Below are 20,075 nucleotides of genomic sequence, written 5' to 3' on the forward strand. Positions count from 1 at the left end.
CACAATATGCATGAAACAATGATCAGCATTTATTTGCAAAGAAAAGAAAAGTTTTGTCTGAAGGAATTCTTATGTGCCGTGGCACAACACAAATACATGTAAAAGTGCATGTATACTCTGCACGGTGGTGGGTTAGTAAAAGGTGGTTACAGAACATTCAGTGTATCGCCATTGTACAGTGAACACTATTAAGTTGATAACAGTCTCTTATACATATTGTTCAAGATCACAAAATATCAAACAGTGTCACAAGTTGATGACAATCTCTTATGTATATTGTTCAGGGTCACAATATACCAAACAGTGTCGACACTTAGATGTGTGTTTCTGGTTCGGTAATTGGTTGGCGGAGCGCAGGGCTGGTAGACATGAGACAGCGCTGCAAGATGGATACCGAACTGTCTTCAGGACGTGTGCATCAGTGGTCAAAATATGGCGTCATCCTACAGTGAGATGGACAACTAGCGTTAAAATGGTGAATTTGTCTAACATTAGTGAAAAAAAGGAATGCAAGGAACACAAGACCTACCAGACAAAGGATAAACGCTCTGGCTGTAGTCCGTAAGTGGGGACAGCTGCTTAAGATGCGGCTAGGGCGGAACTGCATAAATCAGGCGCTCGAGTCTATAATTGAGAGGAAGGACTATTAGGAAAAAGGGCATAGAAATCATGCTCTTACTAATTGCTAATAGCTCAAAAGTACTTCAAAAAAAGGGGGGCACACGCCCCAACGATAGTAAGGACGAGGTGGACACTAAATAAATGAAGTGTGCATGTTGCAGTACAACGTTATTTCATATCTACTGAGTATATGAAAAAATTGAAATACGGCTAGTATGTGAGACCCTTTGACTTCGTCGGCAGAGTTAGCAACAATGGGTGCCGTGACATTGATTCTAGATATGGGCCGGAAGTAGAGTGCCGGTAAGATAGTAAAATGGGGTCCGAGGGGAGTGTATCGGACGAATTTTGTAAAACGGAACACCGAAGTGCGGCCGTGAGCTTACCTATTAGTTAGCCAAGTGAACTGTGTCAGTCGAGATCTGTGCGCAAGCGTAGTGGACAAGCCTCGGTATAAGTCGAGGTATTTGTCAGTGCGCATGCGCCGGGGAGTAATGTCTACGTAGTGCGCCAGTGGGCCAGCCCATCAGGTGCCGTATACTAAATCAGTTCGACAGCGTTGAAGAACATGATTGAATATCCGACATTGTGAAGCTTGCCATTAATCTGGCATGGAAAAATACTGTTTTAACCTTGTATTTTACATGGTGTGTCGTTTGAATATGCCATCTGTGTGCAATAGATTACAGTCACACATAACCCCGTAGATCTGAGGTTGTGCGCAGGCGTGGTGGACAAGTCTCAGCGCGAGACAGCATATTAGTGGCTGTGTATATGCCGTGCGCCTCTATGCTAGTTGTCCATTTGTTATTAATACAAAAAGGCAATAATAACAACATATTAACAGAACAATTCAGATAAACAATGATTTGTGATCTTGTATTACATTGTTTGGCCTGTGGCAACAAAAAGGGAATTATTACACTTTGTTCTAATCAATATATGTCATTGGCAAGGTAATTTAGACACATTGAGAATTGTTTAACAAAGATACAAAAAGGGGACACAGATCTCGGAATCGGCCAGAGGAATGGTTTGAGGAAGAGCACCAAAAAGCTATAATAGTGTAGTCTTTGGTGTGGCGAAACAATGGACTATTTGTTAAAGAAAATATTCCATTCGATCGAGATATTGAGGCCATGTTTCACAGAGTCCAAACGGTAGATCCACTTTTGTTCGAGTTTACGGAGGGCTAGATCTCTATCGCCTCCGCGGAATGGATTTCGGACTGTTTGTAATATTGCCCAGAATAAGTCATTGTGAGTGTGTTTCATTTTCTTATAATGTGCCACCAAAGGTTTGTCATCGACCTGATTTCGTATACACGATCGATGTTCACATATGCGTTGTCTGATTTCTCTTTTTGATTTGCCTATGTATATCAGGTTACACGGGCACTTTATAATGTAAACACACCATTTGGTTTTACAATTGGTGAAGGAATTGAGTGTCCACGGATTTCCTTTGAGGTCAATGGTCTTGATGTTCGCTGTTAGGCTGCAGACAGAACAGTTTCCGCATTTAAAATGGCCTTGCACCGGTGGTAGCTGCCATAGTGTGGTTTGGGTGTTACTGATGGTATCAACCTCAGTGTATGTATGTACAAGGATGTCCTTTAGATTCCGATTGCGTTTGAACGCAAAACGTGGTTTTTCCGGTTTAAAGCAATCTGTATGTAGCTTATCCCAGTGTTTGAGAATCATTTTACGTATAGAATTACTCATGGGGGAAAAAGTGGTAACGCAGGTCATTTTTTCTTTAGATTGGTTTCTGACAGTTGGGGTGAGGCAGGAAAACCACATTGCTAAGGCCGGCCGTTGATAGCAACAGGTTGTGTGCATGACGTAGTGATGTCAGAAACCTGCTAGACAAGTTAGATATGATAGATCATTTTGCTACGAGGAGTCGTTATTGGTTACGGAAAGAGTCTATGAGCGAAAAGGCGGCCAACGGTAAATGAAAAATAAAGTGTGTACGTGCAGGTCCATATCAAAAATGTGTAACCAGTTGCTGGTAACCTGCAATAGAAGTGGCCCTTATGGAGGAGCTTATGGTTTGGGTAACAAGAGCATGAAAGTACCAACGGGGTGAGCGCTGATACCGGACTTCCTGTGACTCTAATGAGCATTCGTCATAAAGTTAGGAATATTGATCAAGTTTCAAGTCTCACATAAAATCCGACAGCGTCTGATAATTTACATATAGTTAAAGGTACAACAATTGTCACATCTACAAAATCATTTCGATACTCTGGAATCTGTACTAAACGCAATTAGAGGAAGATATACACATGGTGATGCATGATGACTATCATGTACCTCTGGTGTAAATAGGAGCTATGTTCTACCATATGATGAACCGATGGTTAATACGCCATATGATGTTGTGAGGGTTCTATTTGGTGTCGAGACCGCAGGTCTCTTTCTCGCTTAAAAGCCAAAATTGACGGAAATAATCTATGCAATGTTATAAAAACAGTCCCAAATAGAATTCTTTGTTCATGCCCAAGGGGCTGATGGAATCAATCTGGTAAATCCAGGAGAGTTCCCACTGTGAGAGTCTCTTTTGTAGGTCCCCCCCCCTGGATGGGAGGGTGGACCACTTTAAATATAGCTTCTTGAAAGTGTTGGTAAACTGGTGATCTGCTATTCTGAGTACTGCTATTGGACATATGTTCCGTCCAGCGATCATTTTTGCGTCTGATAGTTTGACCTACATAGTAAATGCCACAGGGGCATTTTAAAGCATAAATCACATTTTTTGAGTTACAGGTTGCGAAGTCACTTAATGGTTGATTTCCTCTTCAAAACTCGAACTATTCCCCGTGGGAATATAGGATAAATCTAAATTAAGGGTCTTCAATTGTAATCTGGTAAGGATTCTCGATGAGATGTTAACCACTATAGATCAACTTATTTGTTGCATGTTCTTTGCTTTCTTCTTCCCCCTTCTGGTCTTGCTTCTTCTAAAAAAGGAAGTGAGGGAGTGTTGGTCTGTGTAGTACTTGCGCTTGGTTGTGTTAGTCCAACCTCGTTGTTATGTCCCGCCGGGGCGGTTGGAGTCTTGGGTTGATTTTCACCCTCGACACTGTTCACTTTGCTGCTGTCCGTTGTTTCACTATTAGGTTGTGCCGGTTGTCGTGGCTTAGTAGGTATCTGTCTAAAGGGGTTGCAGAACTCCTTTCATTAGCAGGAAGGTAGAAGCGAGGAGTTATCAACAGTTATTCCTTCAAGAACAAACCATTAGAAATAGCATATTCAAACAGTTTTATTAAGATACAGAAAGGTTTAAAATTTTCATTAGATGAGACCACAATACATAGTACTTCTTAAAAAGAACTCTAAGACAACATATACGATTATATGTGACACTACAAATCTTCTGTATTAGAAGAAGAAGATATTGGAATACATCCAATGTTTAAAACTGAACTTTATGTGAAGGAATTAATCCTCCTTTTTTATTCTTCGGATCTATATGAGATCTCCAAATCAATTTCTCAGACTTGGTTATTGTTCAGAAACATTAACTCAACGTGTTTTAGTCCTCTCTATTGTTATGGGACTTTCATCAGGAGTATTTGTGTCCAGAAATAGAGTTGTAATCACTATAAATGCTTCTTTCATTGAAGTCTTGTTCACTAGTTATAAGGTATAACTGTTGATAAAACACAAGAAAAGGAACAAAGTATCAGCAAATAATGCTTATATTACTTAGGACATAATTAAGTTGTCTGGGTTACATTCAGGTATAATAATTACCTGAATATACCAGTGTGGTAGGTGCCTTTGTTTGGTTCAATGTCCATAATTTTAGACTGGTTTCTCGATTTCCATGAGAACACTGCTGTTCCTTTTTTCATGGGAACCTGTAAATTAATTTTAAAAAAGGGGCCATTAAGTTAGGTTTTCTAGACCAATTTTCTGAGTTACTCAAACCATATAATCATGTTTTATCTCTTGCTTTGGGAGGGTGTATACTAGTCATCTAGATATTGTTTCTATGATCCATTTAGTATTCTTTCAATGTGTACCTTGAAAGGGTCCCTTCATAATGCTATTTTCTTGCTGTTTTTTGTGGGGGTATTTTGCATTGACGCTTTCTAGGGGGCCTCTGTTCTGTTAGGGGCTCTCTCGTTGAGTGCTTTCCAAGTTATAAGCTGTAGGTATCTTACCTGCAGATGGAACAGTGGATGAAATCAGGACTGTCCACTGTTCTCCAAATTCAGAGTTGTGGTGCATTCACTCTTACATCGATGAACCCCTGTCGGGTGGTGCACTGACGGTGCAATCCACTAGATGGTTTGGTGAACCCTCTGATCGTTGTAACTGCTACAGTTTAATAGAGGTTCTTGGTTTCGTCTCAGTACGGCATCATCAGTGACTTCATTTAGTCTTTATAAATTCCTGACTAAAGATATATGATTTTAAATTCTCTAAACATGGTGGCTTGATTCTGTGGTGGCAGCAATAAGTTGAGTTAAACAACTAAGGGTTCATTGGTGACACGCGTGAAGCCTGACTGGTGTGGCTTCTCAGTTCCTAATATTCTGAGCGTGAAACAAAAAATATTGGTGCCTTTTAGATGCTTGCTAATGATTCTGGGACTATGATAGTAGTAAAATACTTTCCTGTGATTAGGGATTTAGTTAACGGTCCCGTGTTTTGATTCTTACCTGTTCATGTATAGAAGCCTGATTTCCATACTGCGTCTTAGCTTTTCGCTGCCGCTCCACTGTGTGAAGAGCCGCCAACTGCTATGGTGTCTAAGTGATGCTTTACGTTATCTTGAAACAACCAGAAAGTGCCAGAAAAAAAACAAAAAATCTCCTAGGTCATAGTTCCTTGTTGAAAAGACTCACTTCCTTCTTTAGTATTGGTGTCCCAGTCCTTTTTTAGTGTTTATTCCGTTAAGGTGACAGTGAATTAATTCTTCAGTTGAGCATTCACTTACATCTGACTATTCTAAGGAGTCTTATCTTTCACCCTATTTAGTTTGTTTACATATTGTTCAGCTGACAGTTCACTTATTAGGTATAGAAAAAAGCGCATTGTTAGTAAATAAAATCCAATACTTTAGCAGCGGCATTTCATTACATCAGTAGCCCTCTGTCTGTTATTGGGGTATGTGGGTGGCCTACAGTTGTGGTTTCATATCATTTGCCATTCTATTGGCTCATTGAGGCCCCTCAGGTCACTTTGGGTACGAAAAGTTAGCCTTTGTTCTTTTTCAAAGAGGATTTTGCTTTTCAAATTATGACTGTGTCCATTCACAGTCATTAGTACAGTCCAGTGAAAATCTTTGTGGCTGTGTTTTTTTCTCAAGAAAGTGTTTCACCATGGGGGATAATGCTACTTTATTTTTAAGGCAACTCTTGTGGTCCATGATTTTAGCTTTAACTTTTCTGTTGGTCTTGCCTACGTAATGAAGATTGCACGGGCACGTGATCATGTAGACACAGAATTCTGAATTGCAATTTGTCAAAGATTTTTGCTGTCACTTTTTAGGTAGACCTATATCTACCTCTTTTGTCTTGGATGTTCATTTGCAGATAATACAGTTTCCACTTGGCTAGTGGCCCATTGGGGGTTCTACCTTCTAGGTAGAACTCCTGCCAGGTGTAGACGATATCTCTTGCATAATCTAGTGTGTCTTTCTGAAATTCTGAATTTTCCTTTGTTCAATATCTTTTGTATAGTTATCCAATTTATGCTTAACGTCTTCCAAAGGTTTGTTAAGATGTACTTCTGACTGGAGTATAAGAAGTTGTTCTTTAATCTGGTCAATCTTCTGAAATATTGTGGTCAGGGATTTTGACAATTCCTTGATGGTGAGGAGGATAAGGTCAAGAGAACATTTGTTTAGTATTATGTCCCATCTCCTGATGAACTCTTGACTCTTTTTACGTAAGGTTAGTTTTAGGTAAATTCTAAGTCCTCTTAGGATCCTGCTGGCCTTATAGTATTAGGCTAGTGTGGCAGCATGCAGTTTCTGCAAGATCTCCCTTCTAATGAGGCATTCTAATTTAAATGCAAGTATATCTGGATGTTCAGTGGAGGTCGTGTCCCTCTCTACATCTGATAGAAGCACAAGTGTGCGCGTGGCTTCATCCTCACTAAAGGCTAATGTGGTGGCTGCGTTATTCGTCAAGGAGCTCATTTTAGAGAATATCATTATCTTGCCTGTGGGTGCTGGTGTACAGTCTGAACTTCCCCCAAGGGTAAAAAAAGAAAAATTGAAAGTGTGCACCGCACCCCTTTCTTTTTGTGGCTAAGCTCAATGTTTTTGAAAGGTATAGGTGTATGGGTGAAAGGTTTGAAGTCTTAAGGCTCAGGGGAGAATACAACGGTCCCAGCACATGGATCGCCAGAATATCCTGTAACATTACAAAAACATAATAAATGGTGTATACGTCTGGTGCACACTATCCATCTTTTAGCTCTGTGTGGCCATGTGGGCCCTGTGTGTTCGTGGTGAGGTGTGTGAGCCTGTTAGTGCATTACTAATGTTCATGGTGTATGGCTAGGGGTGCTAGTGTGTGATTGCTTGTGATGTGTATTTGATACTCTTGTCTTATTCTTTCAGGGAGTTCCAGGACCATCTGGCCCTCAGGGAACCAAAGGAATTCTAGGAGAGCCGGCAAGTATCTCACCATGTTTGCCAGGTTTGGACTAAATGGATGGCAGAGATGTGGCAGACACTATTCACCCCCATTATTCCTTTATCTCAAGACTGGTCAATTGTCACTGGTGTGTGAAGACGGGTCACACATCAGTCTTATAGCTGAAGACTGGTCACCCATCATTCTTATAGCTGAAGACTGGTCACCCATCATTTCTATAGCTGAAGACGGGTCACCCATTTTTCTTATAGCTGAAGACGGGTTACACATCAGTCTTATAGCTGAAGACTGGTCACCCATCATTCTTATAGCTGAAGACGGGTCACACATCAGTCTTATAGCTGAAGACTGGTCACCCGTCATTCTTATAGCTGAAGACTGGTCACCCATCATCCTCATAGCTGAAGACTGGTCACCCGTCATCCTCATAGCTGAAGACTGGTCACCCATCATCCTCATAGCTGAAGACCGGTCACCCGTCATTCTTATAGCTGAAGATGGGTCACCCATCATTCTTATAGCTGAAGACTGATCACCCGTCATTCTTATAGCTAAAGATGGGTCACCCTTCATTCTTATAGCTGAAGACTGGTCACCCGTCATCCTTATAGCTGAAGATGGGTCACCCGTCATCCTTATAGCTGAAGATGGGTCACCCATCATTCTTATAGCTGAAGATGGGTCACCCTTCATTCTTATAGCTGAAGACTGGTCACCCGTCATCCTTATAGCTGAAGACTGGTCACCCATCATTCTTATAGCTGAAGACTGGTCACCCATCATTCTTATAGCTGAAGATGGGTCAACCTTCATTCTTATAGCTGAAGACTGGTCACCCATCATTCTTATAGCTGAAGACGGTCACCCATCATTCTGTCATCTGTGGCCTTCAGAGGGAGAGGCTGAAACAGGCATTCTTTGAACTGGTCATCTGTAGCCATTGTGTCACTACAGTAGTCATTGGGTCAGAGACTGTGTGATGAGTCAAATTCCGGGGCACCAGTGGTCCAGGGATGAATATTTTTTTCTAAACCATCAATCAGCCCCACACCTCTAGTACACCAGAAGGGATCTGAACAGATTGGAAACACAAGTCAATTATAAACCCCCTTGTCCAATTTTGGTAACGTGGATGGAACAGCGGGCTTATCTCCACATGGTCGTGGATCGTTGGTTAGTTGCAACACAGCGAATTAGTGATTAAAGCTGCAGGTCTCCCTCGAAGCTGTGGCATGCCCAGACTGTCTGGCTTCTGCAAACCACATTTGTGTACCTTCTGAATGGGGTCCCCCTGCAGGGATGACTACTGTAAACAGCTGTCCCAGACATGACAGTTCACTGCCCTTGGGAGACAGGAGCTGACTTCGGGTTGAAACAGATGCATATCAAAGGTTGTTGGGGTTTCCTGTCTCCTTTATTAACCTCTGAAGCCAGGCCTCATGTGGGCCTGTTTGAAATATACTCTATTAGTGTGATAATTATGTTAATCACTGTCACCATTCTGCAGGGTTCAACACAAGGACAGGGCGGATCCATGGAGCCTTTGATAGTAATTAGGTTGGCCATGCCAGCGGTAAGATGTTGCCCTCCCCCTTCTGAGAGGACATGGTGTACTCTTGGCTATCATATTCCAACTAAATATGACAGGGGGGACGGCGCCTGTAGGCGCCTGTGTTCACCCAGAGTACACAGGTCTATGTGTTTGTTGTGCAGTTAGCATAGGAAAAATGTGTGCGGATTAGCAACACACATTTTCCAGAGACTGATCTACCCTCATTCAATTTCATATAAAATTTCCAACAAGCCCAGGTGAGCGCACACCCACCGTGCGGATTACTCTCCAGAAGGCCTGTGCGTTTAACATTCCTGTGCCCTTTGCCCTCTTGATTCCTTGTGGGACCAGCAGCCTGCAAAGAGTTGGTGCTGGTCCCATGCGTCCTTTCTTGCACTCTCTAGGTGGGGTCTGAGTCTTACTGTGTAGACCCTCATGGTGAATGAGATCTGCCACCTCTATCTAGGCTGGCTGTTATTGACTGTACCCTCAACACTGCAGACTTGTGGGGTTCCAGCTTGACATGTTCTCCCCTTCTGCTGTTTCCTACCTACCCTGGCCCTTTCTCTTCTTGGGAAGACATATGAAGGACACAGCAGCACCAGAGTCCATTTCATGGAACGCCTGAGGTACAGTTGGCCAATCCCGTTCTACCCATCCTGGGCCTTCAAAATCCATGAATGGCTGTGTGGATACAAATACCCATAACTGGGGCTAATCCTTCTAAAGACCAGGAGCGGTTCAAGCCAAGCCTCCTCCCTCGACAAGATAATTGGTGGCTGCTGGAGCCGCGACCCTTCCGCCCTCTTTCCCATCCATGTCTGAGACATTTCCTGCCAGTCTGAGTTGACATGTAACTACCGCTGGCTCCAGGGAATTGTGTAGCACATTTCAAGCCACAGAACTACATGCACATAATCTGTTTTGCTCTTTCTTTCAGGGACCCCAAGGGCCACAGGGAACAGTCGGCCCTCTAGGGCCACCTGGACAAAAGGTGGAGTATCCAGTATCTCTGTGGTGTCATGACCAAATCCCAGCCACACCTCCTTTCATCATTTTCTTTTATTCTTCAACCTCCCCACAGATTGTCTGGCAATGTAGTATATGGCATGGGTGCATACATGAATTATCAGTCCATTTAGTATAAGGCATGGGTGCACACATGAATTATCAGCCCATTTAGTATAAGGCATGGGTGCACACATGAATTACCAGTCCATTTAGTATATATTATGGGTGCACACATGAATTATCAGCCCATTTAGTATAAGGCATGGGTGCACACATGAATTACCAGCCCATTTAGTATAAGGCATGGGTGCACACATGAATTACCAGTCAATGTAGTATATATTACGGGTGCATACATGAATTACCAGTCAATTTAGTATATATTATGGGTGCACACATGAATTATCAGCCCATTTAGTATAAGGCATGGGTGCACACATGAATTACCAGCCCATTTAGTATAAGTCATGGGTGCACACATGAATTACCAGTCAATTTAGTATATATTACGGGTGCATACATGAATTACCAGTCAATTTAGTGTATATTATGGGTGCATACATGAATTACCAGTCAGTTTAGTATATGGCATGGGTGCATACATGAATTATCAGTCCATTTAGTATACGGCATGGGTGCATACATGAATTATCAGTCCATTTAGTATAAGGCATGGGTGCACACATGAATTATCAGCCCATTTAGTATAAGGCATGGGTGCACACATGAATTACCAGCCCATTTAGTATAAGGCATAGGTGCACACATGAATTACCAATCAATTTAGTATATATTACGGGTGCATACATGAAATACCAGTCAATTTAGTATATATTATGGGTGCATACATGAATTACCAGTCATTTTAGTATATGGCATGGGTGCACACATGAATTACCTGTAAATGTAGTGTATATTATGGGTGCATACATGAATTATCAGTTAATATACTATACGGCATGGGTGCATACATGAATTACCAGTCCATTTAGTATAAGGCATGGGTGCACACATGAATTACCAGTCAATTTAGTATATATTATGGGTGCATACATGAATTACCAGTCAATTTAGTATATGGCATGGGTGCACACATTAATTACCTGTAAATGTAGTGTATATTATGGGTGCATACATGAATTATCAGTCAATATACTATACGGCATGAGTGCATACATGAATTACCAGTCAATTTAGTGCATGGCATGGGTGCATACATGAATTACCAGCCAATTTAGTACATGGCATGGGAGCATACATGAATTACCAGTCAATTTAGTATTTGGCATGGATGCATACATGAATTTCCAGTCAATTTAGTATACGGCATGGGTGCACACATGCATTGCCAGTCACTTTAGCATATATTATGGATGCATACATGGATTACCAGTCAATTTATTATATGGCATGGGTGAACACATGAATTACCAGTCAATGTACTATATGGCATGGGTGCATACATGAATTACCAGTCAATTTAGTATACGGCATTGGTGCATACATACATTACCAGTCAATGTAGTATATATTATGGGTGCATACATGAATTACCAGTCAATTTAGTATATTGCATGGGTGCACATATGAATTACCAGTCAATTTAGTATATGGCATGGGTGCACACATGAATTACCAGTCAATTTAGTATATATTATGGGTGTATACATGAATTACCAGTCAATTTAGTACATGGCATGGATGCATACATGAATTACCAGTCAATTTAGTATATTGCATGTGTGCACACATGAATTACCAGTCAATTTAGTATTTGGCATGGATGCATACATGAATTTCCAGTCAATTTAGTATACGGCATGGGTGCACACATGCATTGCCAGTCACTTTAGTATATATTATGGATGCATACATGGATTACCAGTCAATTTATTATATGGCATGGGTGAACACATGAATTACCAGTCAATTTAGTATACGGCATTGGTGCATACATACATTACCAGTCAATGTAGTATATATTATGGGTGCATACATGAATTACCAGTCAATTTAGTATATTGCATGGGTGCACATATGAATTACCAGTCAATTTAGTATATGGCATGGGTGCACACATGAATTACCAGTCAATTTAGTATATATTATGGGTGTATACATGAATTACCAGTCAATTTAGTACATGGCATGGATGCATACATGAATTACCAGTCAATTTAGTATATTGCATGTGTGCACACATGAATTACCAGTCAATTTAGTATATGGCATGGGTGCATACATGAATTACCAGTCAATTTAGTACATGGCATGGATGCATACATGAATTACCAGTCAATTTAGTATATTGCATGTGTGCACACATGAATTACCAGTCAATTTAGTATATATTGTGGGTGCATACATGAATTACCAGTCAATTTAGTACATGGCATGGATGCATACATGAATTACCAGTCAATTTAGTATATTGCATGTGTGCACACATGAATTACCAGTCAATTTAGTATATGGCATGGGTGCATACATGAATTACCAGTCAATTTAGTACATGGCATGGATGCATACATGAATTATCAGTCAATCTAGTATTTGGCATGGGTGAACACATGAATTACCAGTCCATTTAGTAAATATTATGGGTGCATACATGAATTACCCGTCAATTTAGTATATATTGTGGGTGCATACATGAATTACCAGTCAATTTAGTATATGGCATGTGTGCATACATGAATTACCAGTCAATTTAGTATGTTGCATGGGTGCACACATGAACTACCAGTCAATTTAGTATATATCGTGGGTGCACACATGACTTACCAGTCAATTTAGTAAATATTATGGGTGCATACATGAATTACCAGTCAATTTAGTAAATATTATGGGTGCATACATGAATTACCAGTCAATTTTATTATATATCATGGGTGCATACATGCATTACCAGTCAATTTAGTATATGGCATGGGTGCACACATGAATTACCAGTCAATTTAGTATATGGTATGGGTGTATATGTGAATTACCAGTCAATTTAGTATATGTCCTGGGTGCATACATGAATTACCAGTCAATGTAGCCTATATTATGGGTGCATACATGAATTACCAGTCAATTTAGTATATGGCATGGGTGCATATGTGAATTACCAGTCAATTTAGTATATTGCATGGGTGCACAAATGAATTACCAGTCAATTTAGCATATGTCATGGGTGCATACATGAATTACCAGTCAATTTAGTATATTGCATGGGTGCACAAATGAATTACCCGTCAATTTAGTATATGGCATGGGTGCATATGTGAATTACCAGTCAATTTAGTACATATCGTGGGTGCATACATGCATTACCAGTAAATGTAGTATATGTCATGGGTGCATACATGAATTACCAGTCAATTTAGTATATGTCATGGGTGCATTCATGCATTACCAGTAAATGTAGTATATGTCATGGGTGCATACATGAATTACCAGTCAATTTAGTATATATTACGGGTGCATACATGAATTACCAGTCAATTTAGTATATCTTATGGGTGCATACATGAATTACCAGTCAATTTAGTACATTGCATGGGTGCACATATGAATTACCAGTCAATTTAGTATATGTCATGGGTGCATACATGAATTACCATTCAATTTAGTATATATTACGGGTGCATACATGAATTACCAGTCAATTTGGTATATTGCATGGGTGCATGTTTGAAATTACCAGTCAATTTAGTATATTGCATGGGTGCACACATGAATTACTAGTCAATTTAGTATATATTATGGGTGCCTACATGAATTACCAGTCAATTTAGTATATTGCATGGGTGTATACATGAATTACCAGTCAATTTAGTCTTTGGCATGGGTTCATACATGAATTACCAGTCAATTTAGTATATTCCATGGGCGCATACATGGATAACCAGTCATTGTAGTATATATTATGGGTGCATACATGAATTACCAGTCAATTAATATATTGCATGAATGCATACATGAATTACCAGCCAATTTAGTATATGTCATGGGTGCATACATGAATTACCAGTCAATTTAGTATTTGTCGTGGGTGCACACATGAATTACCAGTCAGTTTAGTATATGGCATGAGTGCACACATAACAGTCAGTTTAGTATATGCCATGGATGCATACATGAATTGCCACTCAATTTAGTATATTGCACGGGTGAACACATACCAGTCAGTTTAGTACATGGCATGGGTGCATACATGAATTGCCAGTCAATTTAGTATATTGCATGGGTGCATACATACCAGTCAGTTTAGCGTATGGCAGGGTGCATACATGAATTGCCAGTTATTTTAGTATATTGCATGGGTGCATACATGAATTACTAGTCAATTTACTATACATTCTGGGTGCACACATGAATTACCAGTCAGTGTAGTATCTGGCATGAGTGCACACATACCAGTTAGTTTAGTATATGCCATGGATGCATACATGAATTGCCAGTCAATGTAGTATATTGCATGGGTGCATACATGAAATACCAGTTAATTTAGTATAGATTTTGGGTGCACACATGAATTACCAGTCAGTTTAGTATATGGCATGGGTGCACACATGCCAGTCAGTTTAGTACATGACATGGGTGCATACATGAATTGCCAGTCTATTTAGTATATTGCATGGGTGCATACATGAATTACCAGTCAATTTAGTATATATTATGGGTGCATACATGAATTACCAGTCAATTTAGTACATGGCATGGGTGCATACGTGAATTACCAGTCAATTTATTATATATTATGGGTGCATACATGAATTACCAGTCAATTTAGTATATTGCATGGGTGTACAAATGAATTACCAGTCAATTTAGTATATGTCATGGGTGCATACGTGAATTACCAGTCGATTTAGTATACTGCATGGGTGCATATGTGGATTACCAGTCAATTTAGTATATTGCATGGGTGCACAAATTAATTACCAGTCAATTTAGCATATATTATGGGTGCATACATGAATTACCAGTCAATTTAGTATATTGCATGGGTGCACAAAGGAATTACCCATCAATTTAGTATATATTAAGGGTGCATACATGAATTACCAGTCAATTTAGTATATATTACGGGTGAATACATGAATTACCAGTCAATTTGGTATATTGCATGGGTGCATGTTTGAATTACCGGTCAATTTAGTATTGCATCGGTGCACACATGAATTACTAGTCAATTTAGTATATATTATAGGTGCCTACATGAATTACCAGTCAATTTAGTATATTGCATGGGTGTATACATGAATTACCAGTCAATTTAGTCTTTGGCATGGGTGCATACATGAATTACCAGTCAATTTAGTATATTCCATGGGTGCATACATGGATAACCAGTCATTGTAGTATATATTATGGGTGCATACATGAATTACCAGTCAATTAATATATTGCATGAATGCATACATGAATTACCAGCCAATTTAGTATATGTCATGGGTGCATACATGAATTACCAGTCAATTTAGTATATGGCATGGGTGCATACATGAATTACCAGTCAATTTACTATATATCATGGGTGCATACATGAATTACCAGTCAATTTAGTATTTGTCGTGGGTGCACACATGAATTACCATTCACTTTAGTATATATTATGGGTGCACACATAAATTACCAATCAGTTTAGTATATGGCATGAGTGCACACATACCAGTCAGTTTAGTATATGCCATAGATGCATACATGAATTGCCAGTCAATTTAGTATATTGCACGGGTGCACACATACTAGTCAGTTTAGTACATGGCATGGGTGCATACATGAATTGCCAGTCAATTTAGTATATTGCATGGGTGCGTACATACCAGTCAGTTTAGCGTATGGCAGGGTGCATACATGAATTGCCAGTTATTTTAGTATATTCCATGGGTGCATACATGAATTACTAGTCAATTTACTATACATTCTGGGTGCACACATGAATTACCAGTCAGTGTAGTATATGGCATGAGTGCACACATACCAGTTAGTTTAGTACATGCCATGGATGCATACATGAATTGCCAGTCAATTTAGTATATTGCATGGGTGCATACATGAAATACCAGTTAATTTAGTATAGATTATGGGCGCACACATGAGTTACCAGTCAGTTTAGTATATGGCATGGGTGCACACATACCAGTCAGTTTAGTACATGGCATGGGTGCATACATGAATTGCCAGTCTATTTAGTATATTGCATGGGTGCATACATGAATTACCAGTCAATTTAGTATATATTATGGGTGCATACATGAATTACCAGTCAATTTAGTACATGGCATGGGTGCATACATGAATTACCAGTCAATTTAGTATATATTATGGGTGCATACATGAATTACCAGTCAATTTAATATATTGCATGGGTGCATACATGAATTACCAGTTAAGATATTAATCTTCGCCGAATAAAACTTCTGTCACTTCCAAATGTAATCTTTATAACTTTACAATAATCATGTTGTATAATGGGTTGTAAATGAGACACAAATCTTGCTCCAGATGATGCAAACAGTGATACAACGCTGACTAGTCTCCAGCTTTCCTCTCTCGTGTCCAAAGGCAAAGAACATCAATTTCTGTCCCAGGTTATCTAAGATTTTCATATCAGAGTCCCTCCTTCACATCTGCTGAATGCTGCCCAATGCACACACTACCTGCCAGGGTGAAGGTCAGGGACAGTTCCTTGCACCCACCACCTCTGCTGGGGACTGTCGCATGCACCCACCACCTCTGCTGGGGACTGTTCCATGCACCCACCACCTCTGCTGGGGACTGTCCCATGCACCCAAAACCTCTGCTGGGGACTGTCGCATGCACCCACCACCTCTGCTGGGGACTGTCCCATGGGCCACCACCTCTGCTGGGGACTGTCCCATGGGCCACCACCTCTGCTGGGGACAGTCCCATGCACCCACCACCTCTGCTGGGGACAGTCCCATGCACCCACCACCTCTGCTGGGGACAGTCCCATGCACCCACCACCTCTGCTGGGGACTGTCCCATGGGCCACCACCTCTGCTGGGGACTGTCCCATGGGCCACCACCTCTGCTGGGGACTGTCGCATGCACCCACCACCTCTGCTGGGGACTGTCCCATGCACCCACCACCTCTGCTGGGGACTGTCCCATGCACCCAAAACCTCTGCTGGGGACTGTCGCATGCACCCACCACCTTTTCTGGGGACTGTCCCATGCACCCGCCACCTCTGCTGGGGACTGTCCCATGCACCCACCACCTCTGCTGGGGACTGTCCCATGGGCCACCACCTCTGCTGGGGACAGTCCCATGCACCCACAACCTCTGCTGGGGACTGTCCCATGCACCCACCACCTCTGCTGGGGACAGTCCCATGCACCCACACCTCTGCTGGGGACTGTCCCATGCACCCACCACCTCTGCTGGGGACTGTCCCATGGGCCACCACCTCTGCTGGGGACAGTCCCATGCACCCACCACCTCTGCTGGGGACTGTCCCATGCACCCACCACCTCTGCTGGGGACAGTCCCATGCACCCACCACCTCTGCTGGGAATTGTCCCATGGGCCACCACCTCTGCTGGGGACTGTCCCATGGGCCACCACCTCTGCTGGGGACTGTCCCATGGGCCACCACCTCTGCTGGGGACAGTCCCATGCACCCACCACCTCTGCTGGGGACTGTCCCATGGGCCACCACCTCTGCTGGGGACTGTCCCATGGGCCACCACCTCTGCTGGGGACTGTCGCATGCACTCACCACCTCTGCTGGGGACTGTTGCATGCACCCACCACCTCTGCTGGGGACTGTCCCATGCACCCACCACCTCTGCTGGGGACTGTCCCATGCACCCACCACCTCTGCTGGGGACTGTCCCATGCACCCACCACCTCTGCTGGGGACTGTCGCATGCACCCACCACCTTTGCTGGGGACTGTCCCATGCACCCACCACCTCTGCTGGGGACTGTCCCATGCACCCACCACCTCTCCTGGGGACTGTCCCATGGGCCACCACCTCTGCTGGGGACAGTCCCATGCACCCACAACCTCTGCTGGGGACTGTCCCATGCACCCACCACCTCTGCTGGGGACAGTCCCATGCACCCACCACCTCTGCTGGGGACTGTCCCATGCACCCACCACCTCTGCTGGGGACTGTCCCATGCACCCACCACCTCTGCTGGGGACTGTCCCATGGGCCACCACCTCTGCTGGGGACAGTCCCATGCACCCACCACCTCTGCTGGGGACTGTCCCATGCACCCACCACCTCTGCTGGGGACAGTCCCATGCACCCACCACCTCTGCTGGGAACTGTCCCATGCACCCACCACCTCTGCTGGGGACAGTCCCATGCAGCCACCACCTCTGCTGGGGACTGTCCCATGGGCCACCACCTCTGCTGGGGACTGTCCCATGGGCCACCACCTCTGCTGGGGACAGTCCCATGCACCCACAACCTCTGCTGGGGACTGTCCCATGGGCCACCACCTCTGCTGGGGACTGTCGAATGCACCCACCACCTCTGCTGGGGACAGTCCCATGCACCCACCACCTCTGCTGGGGACTGTCCCATGCACCCACCACCTCTGCTGGGGACTGTCGCATGCACCCACCACCTCTGCTGGGGACTGTCCCATGCACCCACCACCTCTGCTGGGACAGTCCCAAGCACCCACCACCTCTGCTGGGGACTGTCCCATGGGCCACCACCTCTGCTGGGGACTGTCCCATGGGCCACCACCTCTGCTGGGGACAGTCCCATGCACCCACCACCTCTGCTGGGGACAGTCCCATGGGCCACCACCTCTGCTGGGGACTGTCGCATGCACCCACCACCTCTGCTGGGGACTGTCCCATGCACCCACCACCTCTGCTGGGGACTGTCCCATGCACCCACCACCTCTGCTGGGGACTGTCCCATGCACCCACCACCTCTGCTGGGGACTGTCCCATGCACCCACCACCTCTGCTGGGGACTGTCCCATGGGCCACCACCTCTGCTGGGGACAGTCCCATGCACCCACAACCTCTGCTGGGGACTGTCCCATGGGCCACCACCTCTGCTGGGGACTGTCCCATGGGCCACCACCTCTGCTGGGGACTGTCCCATGCACCCACCACCTCTGCTGGGGACTGTCCCATGCACCCACCACCTCTGCTGGGGACAGTCCCATGCACCCACTTCCTCTGCTGGGGACTGTCCCATGCACCCACTTCCTCTGATGGGGACAGTCGCATTGTTAGGCAGAACTATATGCAGTACCCTTTGGGAACACTACACACAATTAAGACTACAAGTGACAGTACAAATTCACCTTTGGTACAAGCCTGTACTACACAGTTATGTGGTAGCAGTGGCTGAGCAGCCAGGCTTATCTCAAGAGAAATGTGAGCAGTACAAGATGTTACACAAAGGACTTGCAATCCAAACAAACACTTACTCAAGGTTTCTTGGTAAAAGAATATACATTTATTTACACAGTTAGTTGAAAATGCTAGTAAGAAGCAGCTCAGTATCACAATCTAATACGCAACCAATATGTTTCTGAACAAGTTAGACTCCCCTGAAGTGGGAGCAAAATGGCACTTCAGTAACTTTCAAAAGGGGTAGAAAGACAAAGGTTACAAGAATTAAAGCACACTTACTTTCATAGGCAGGGCAAAGGTTTTCAGTAAACTAAAACTGGCAATTCAATTCAATAGGCCTGGGCCAAAGTCAATGGTTCAGAGTCTTGGATAGGATAGCACAGTTTTGGTAGTAAACGGTTTAGTCTTTGTCAATGTTCGAAGAAGTAGTTTGCCAGAAAAAGAGTTATATGTCAGATTAGGAGCGAACAAGACTCCAAAGTTGGGAAAGTTTCACAAACTTTCACTGCGGCAGAATGGATTTGCACACCGCGTTTGCACAGTACCTTATATATGAAGAAAAGCTGTAGCTGAGGCAGTTGTTCCTGGCAGTTCCTGCAAATCTCGCTGTTCCTGAGCTTCAGTCATGGCTACAAGAAGGAGGACGTTGGGAGGTTGCCCAGGGAAGAGGCCACAAGCTGGGCTAAGCGTCGGTTTTAAGGTGTGAGTGCCTTAAAAGTCCACAAACTGGTATCCTTCTCACTGGCTATCCGGTTTTCAACAGCACTCTGATGAAAATTCGACCAGTATGGAGACGGTGTCCAGGTGGCTTACGTGTTGGTTGGTCCCACCAGCTCAAGGGAAGAAGTCGTCCTTGAAGGAGCTTCTCTGTCGATGGGGTTTCAGGCAATTCAGACCTACAGCAGGGCTTCACCAGGCAA

The 20,075-nt window shown here is 43.3% G+C and overlaps 1 protein-coding gene across 2 annotated transcripts in view; it reads left to right on the plus strand.

Moving 5' to 3' along the window:
* COL27A1 (collagen type XXVII alpha 1 chain) overlaps positions 1 to 20,075 on the plus strand; it is a 1,990,256-nt gene that overhangs the window by 1,254,799 nt on the left and 715,382 nt on the right. For both annotated transcript variants that reach the window (XM_069609095.1, XM_069609096.1), the window contains exons 32-33: positions 7,207 to 7,260; positions 9,736 to 9,789. In XM_069609095.1, the coding sequence (XP_069465196.1) occupies positions 7,207 to 7,260; positions 9,736 to 9,789 (108 nt within the window). The remainder of the gene's footprint in view (positions 1 to 7,206; positions 7,261 to 9,735; positions 9,790 to 20,075) is intronic.

The sequence above is a fragment of the Ambystoma mexicanum genome, chromosome 8, assembly GCF_040938575.1.
Source record: "Ambystoma mexicanum isolate Mex_15411 chromosome 8, UKY_AmexF1_1, whole genome shotgun sequence".
Classification (NCBI taxonomy): domain Eukaryota; kingdom Metazoa; phylum Chordata; class Amphibia; order Caudata; family Ambystomatidae; genus Ambystoma; species Ambystoma mexicanum.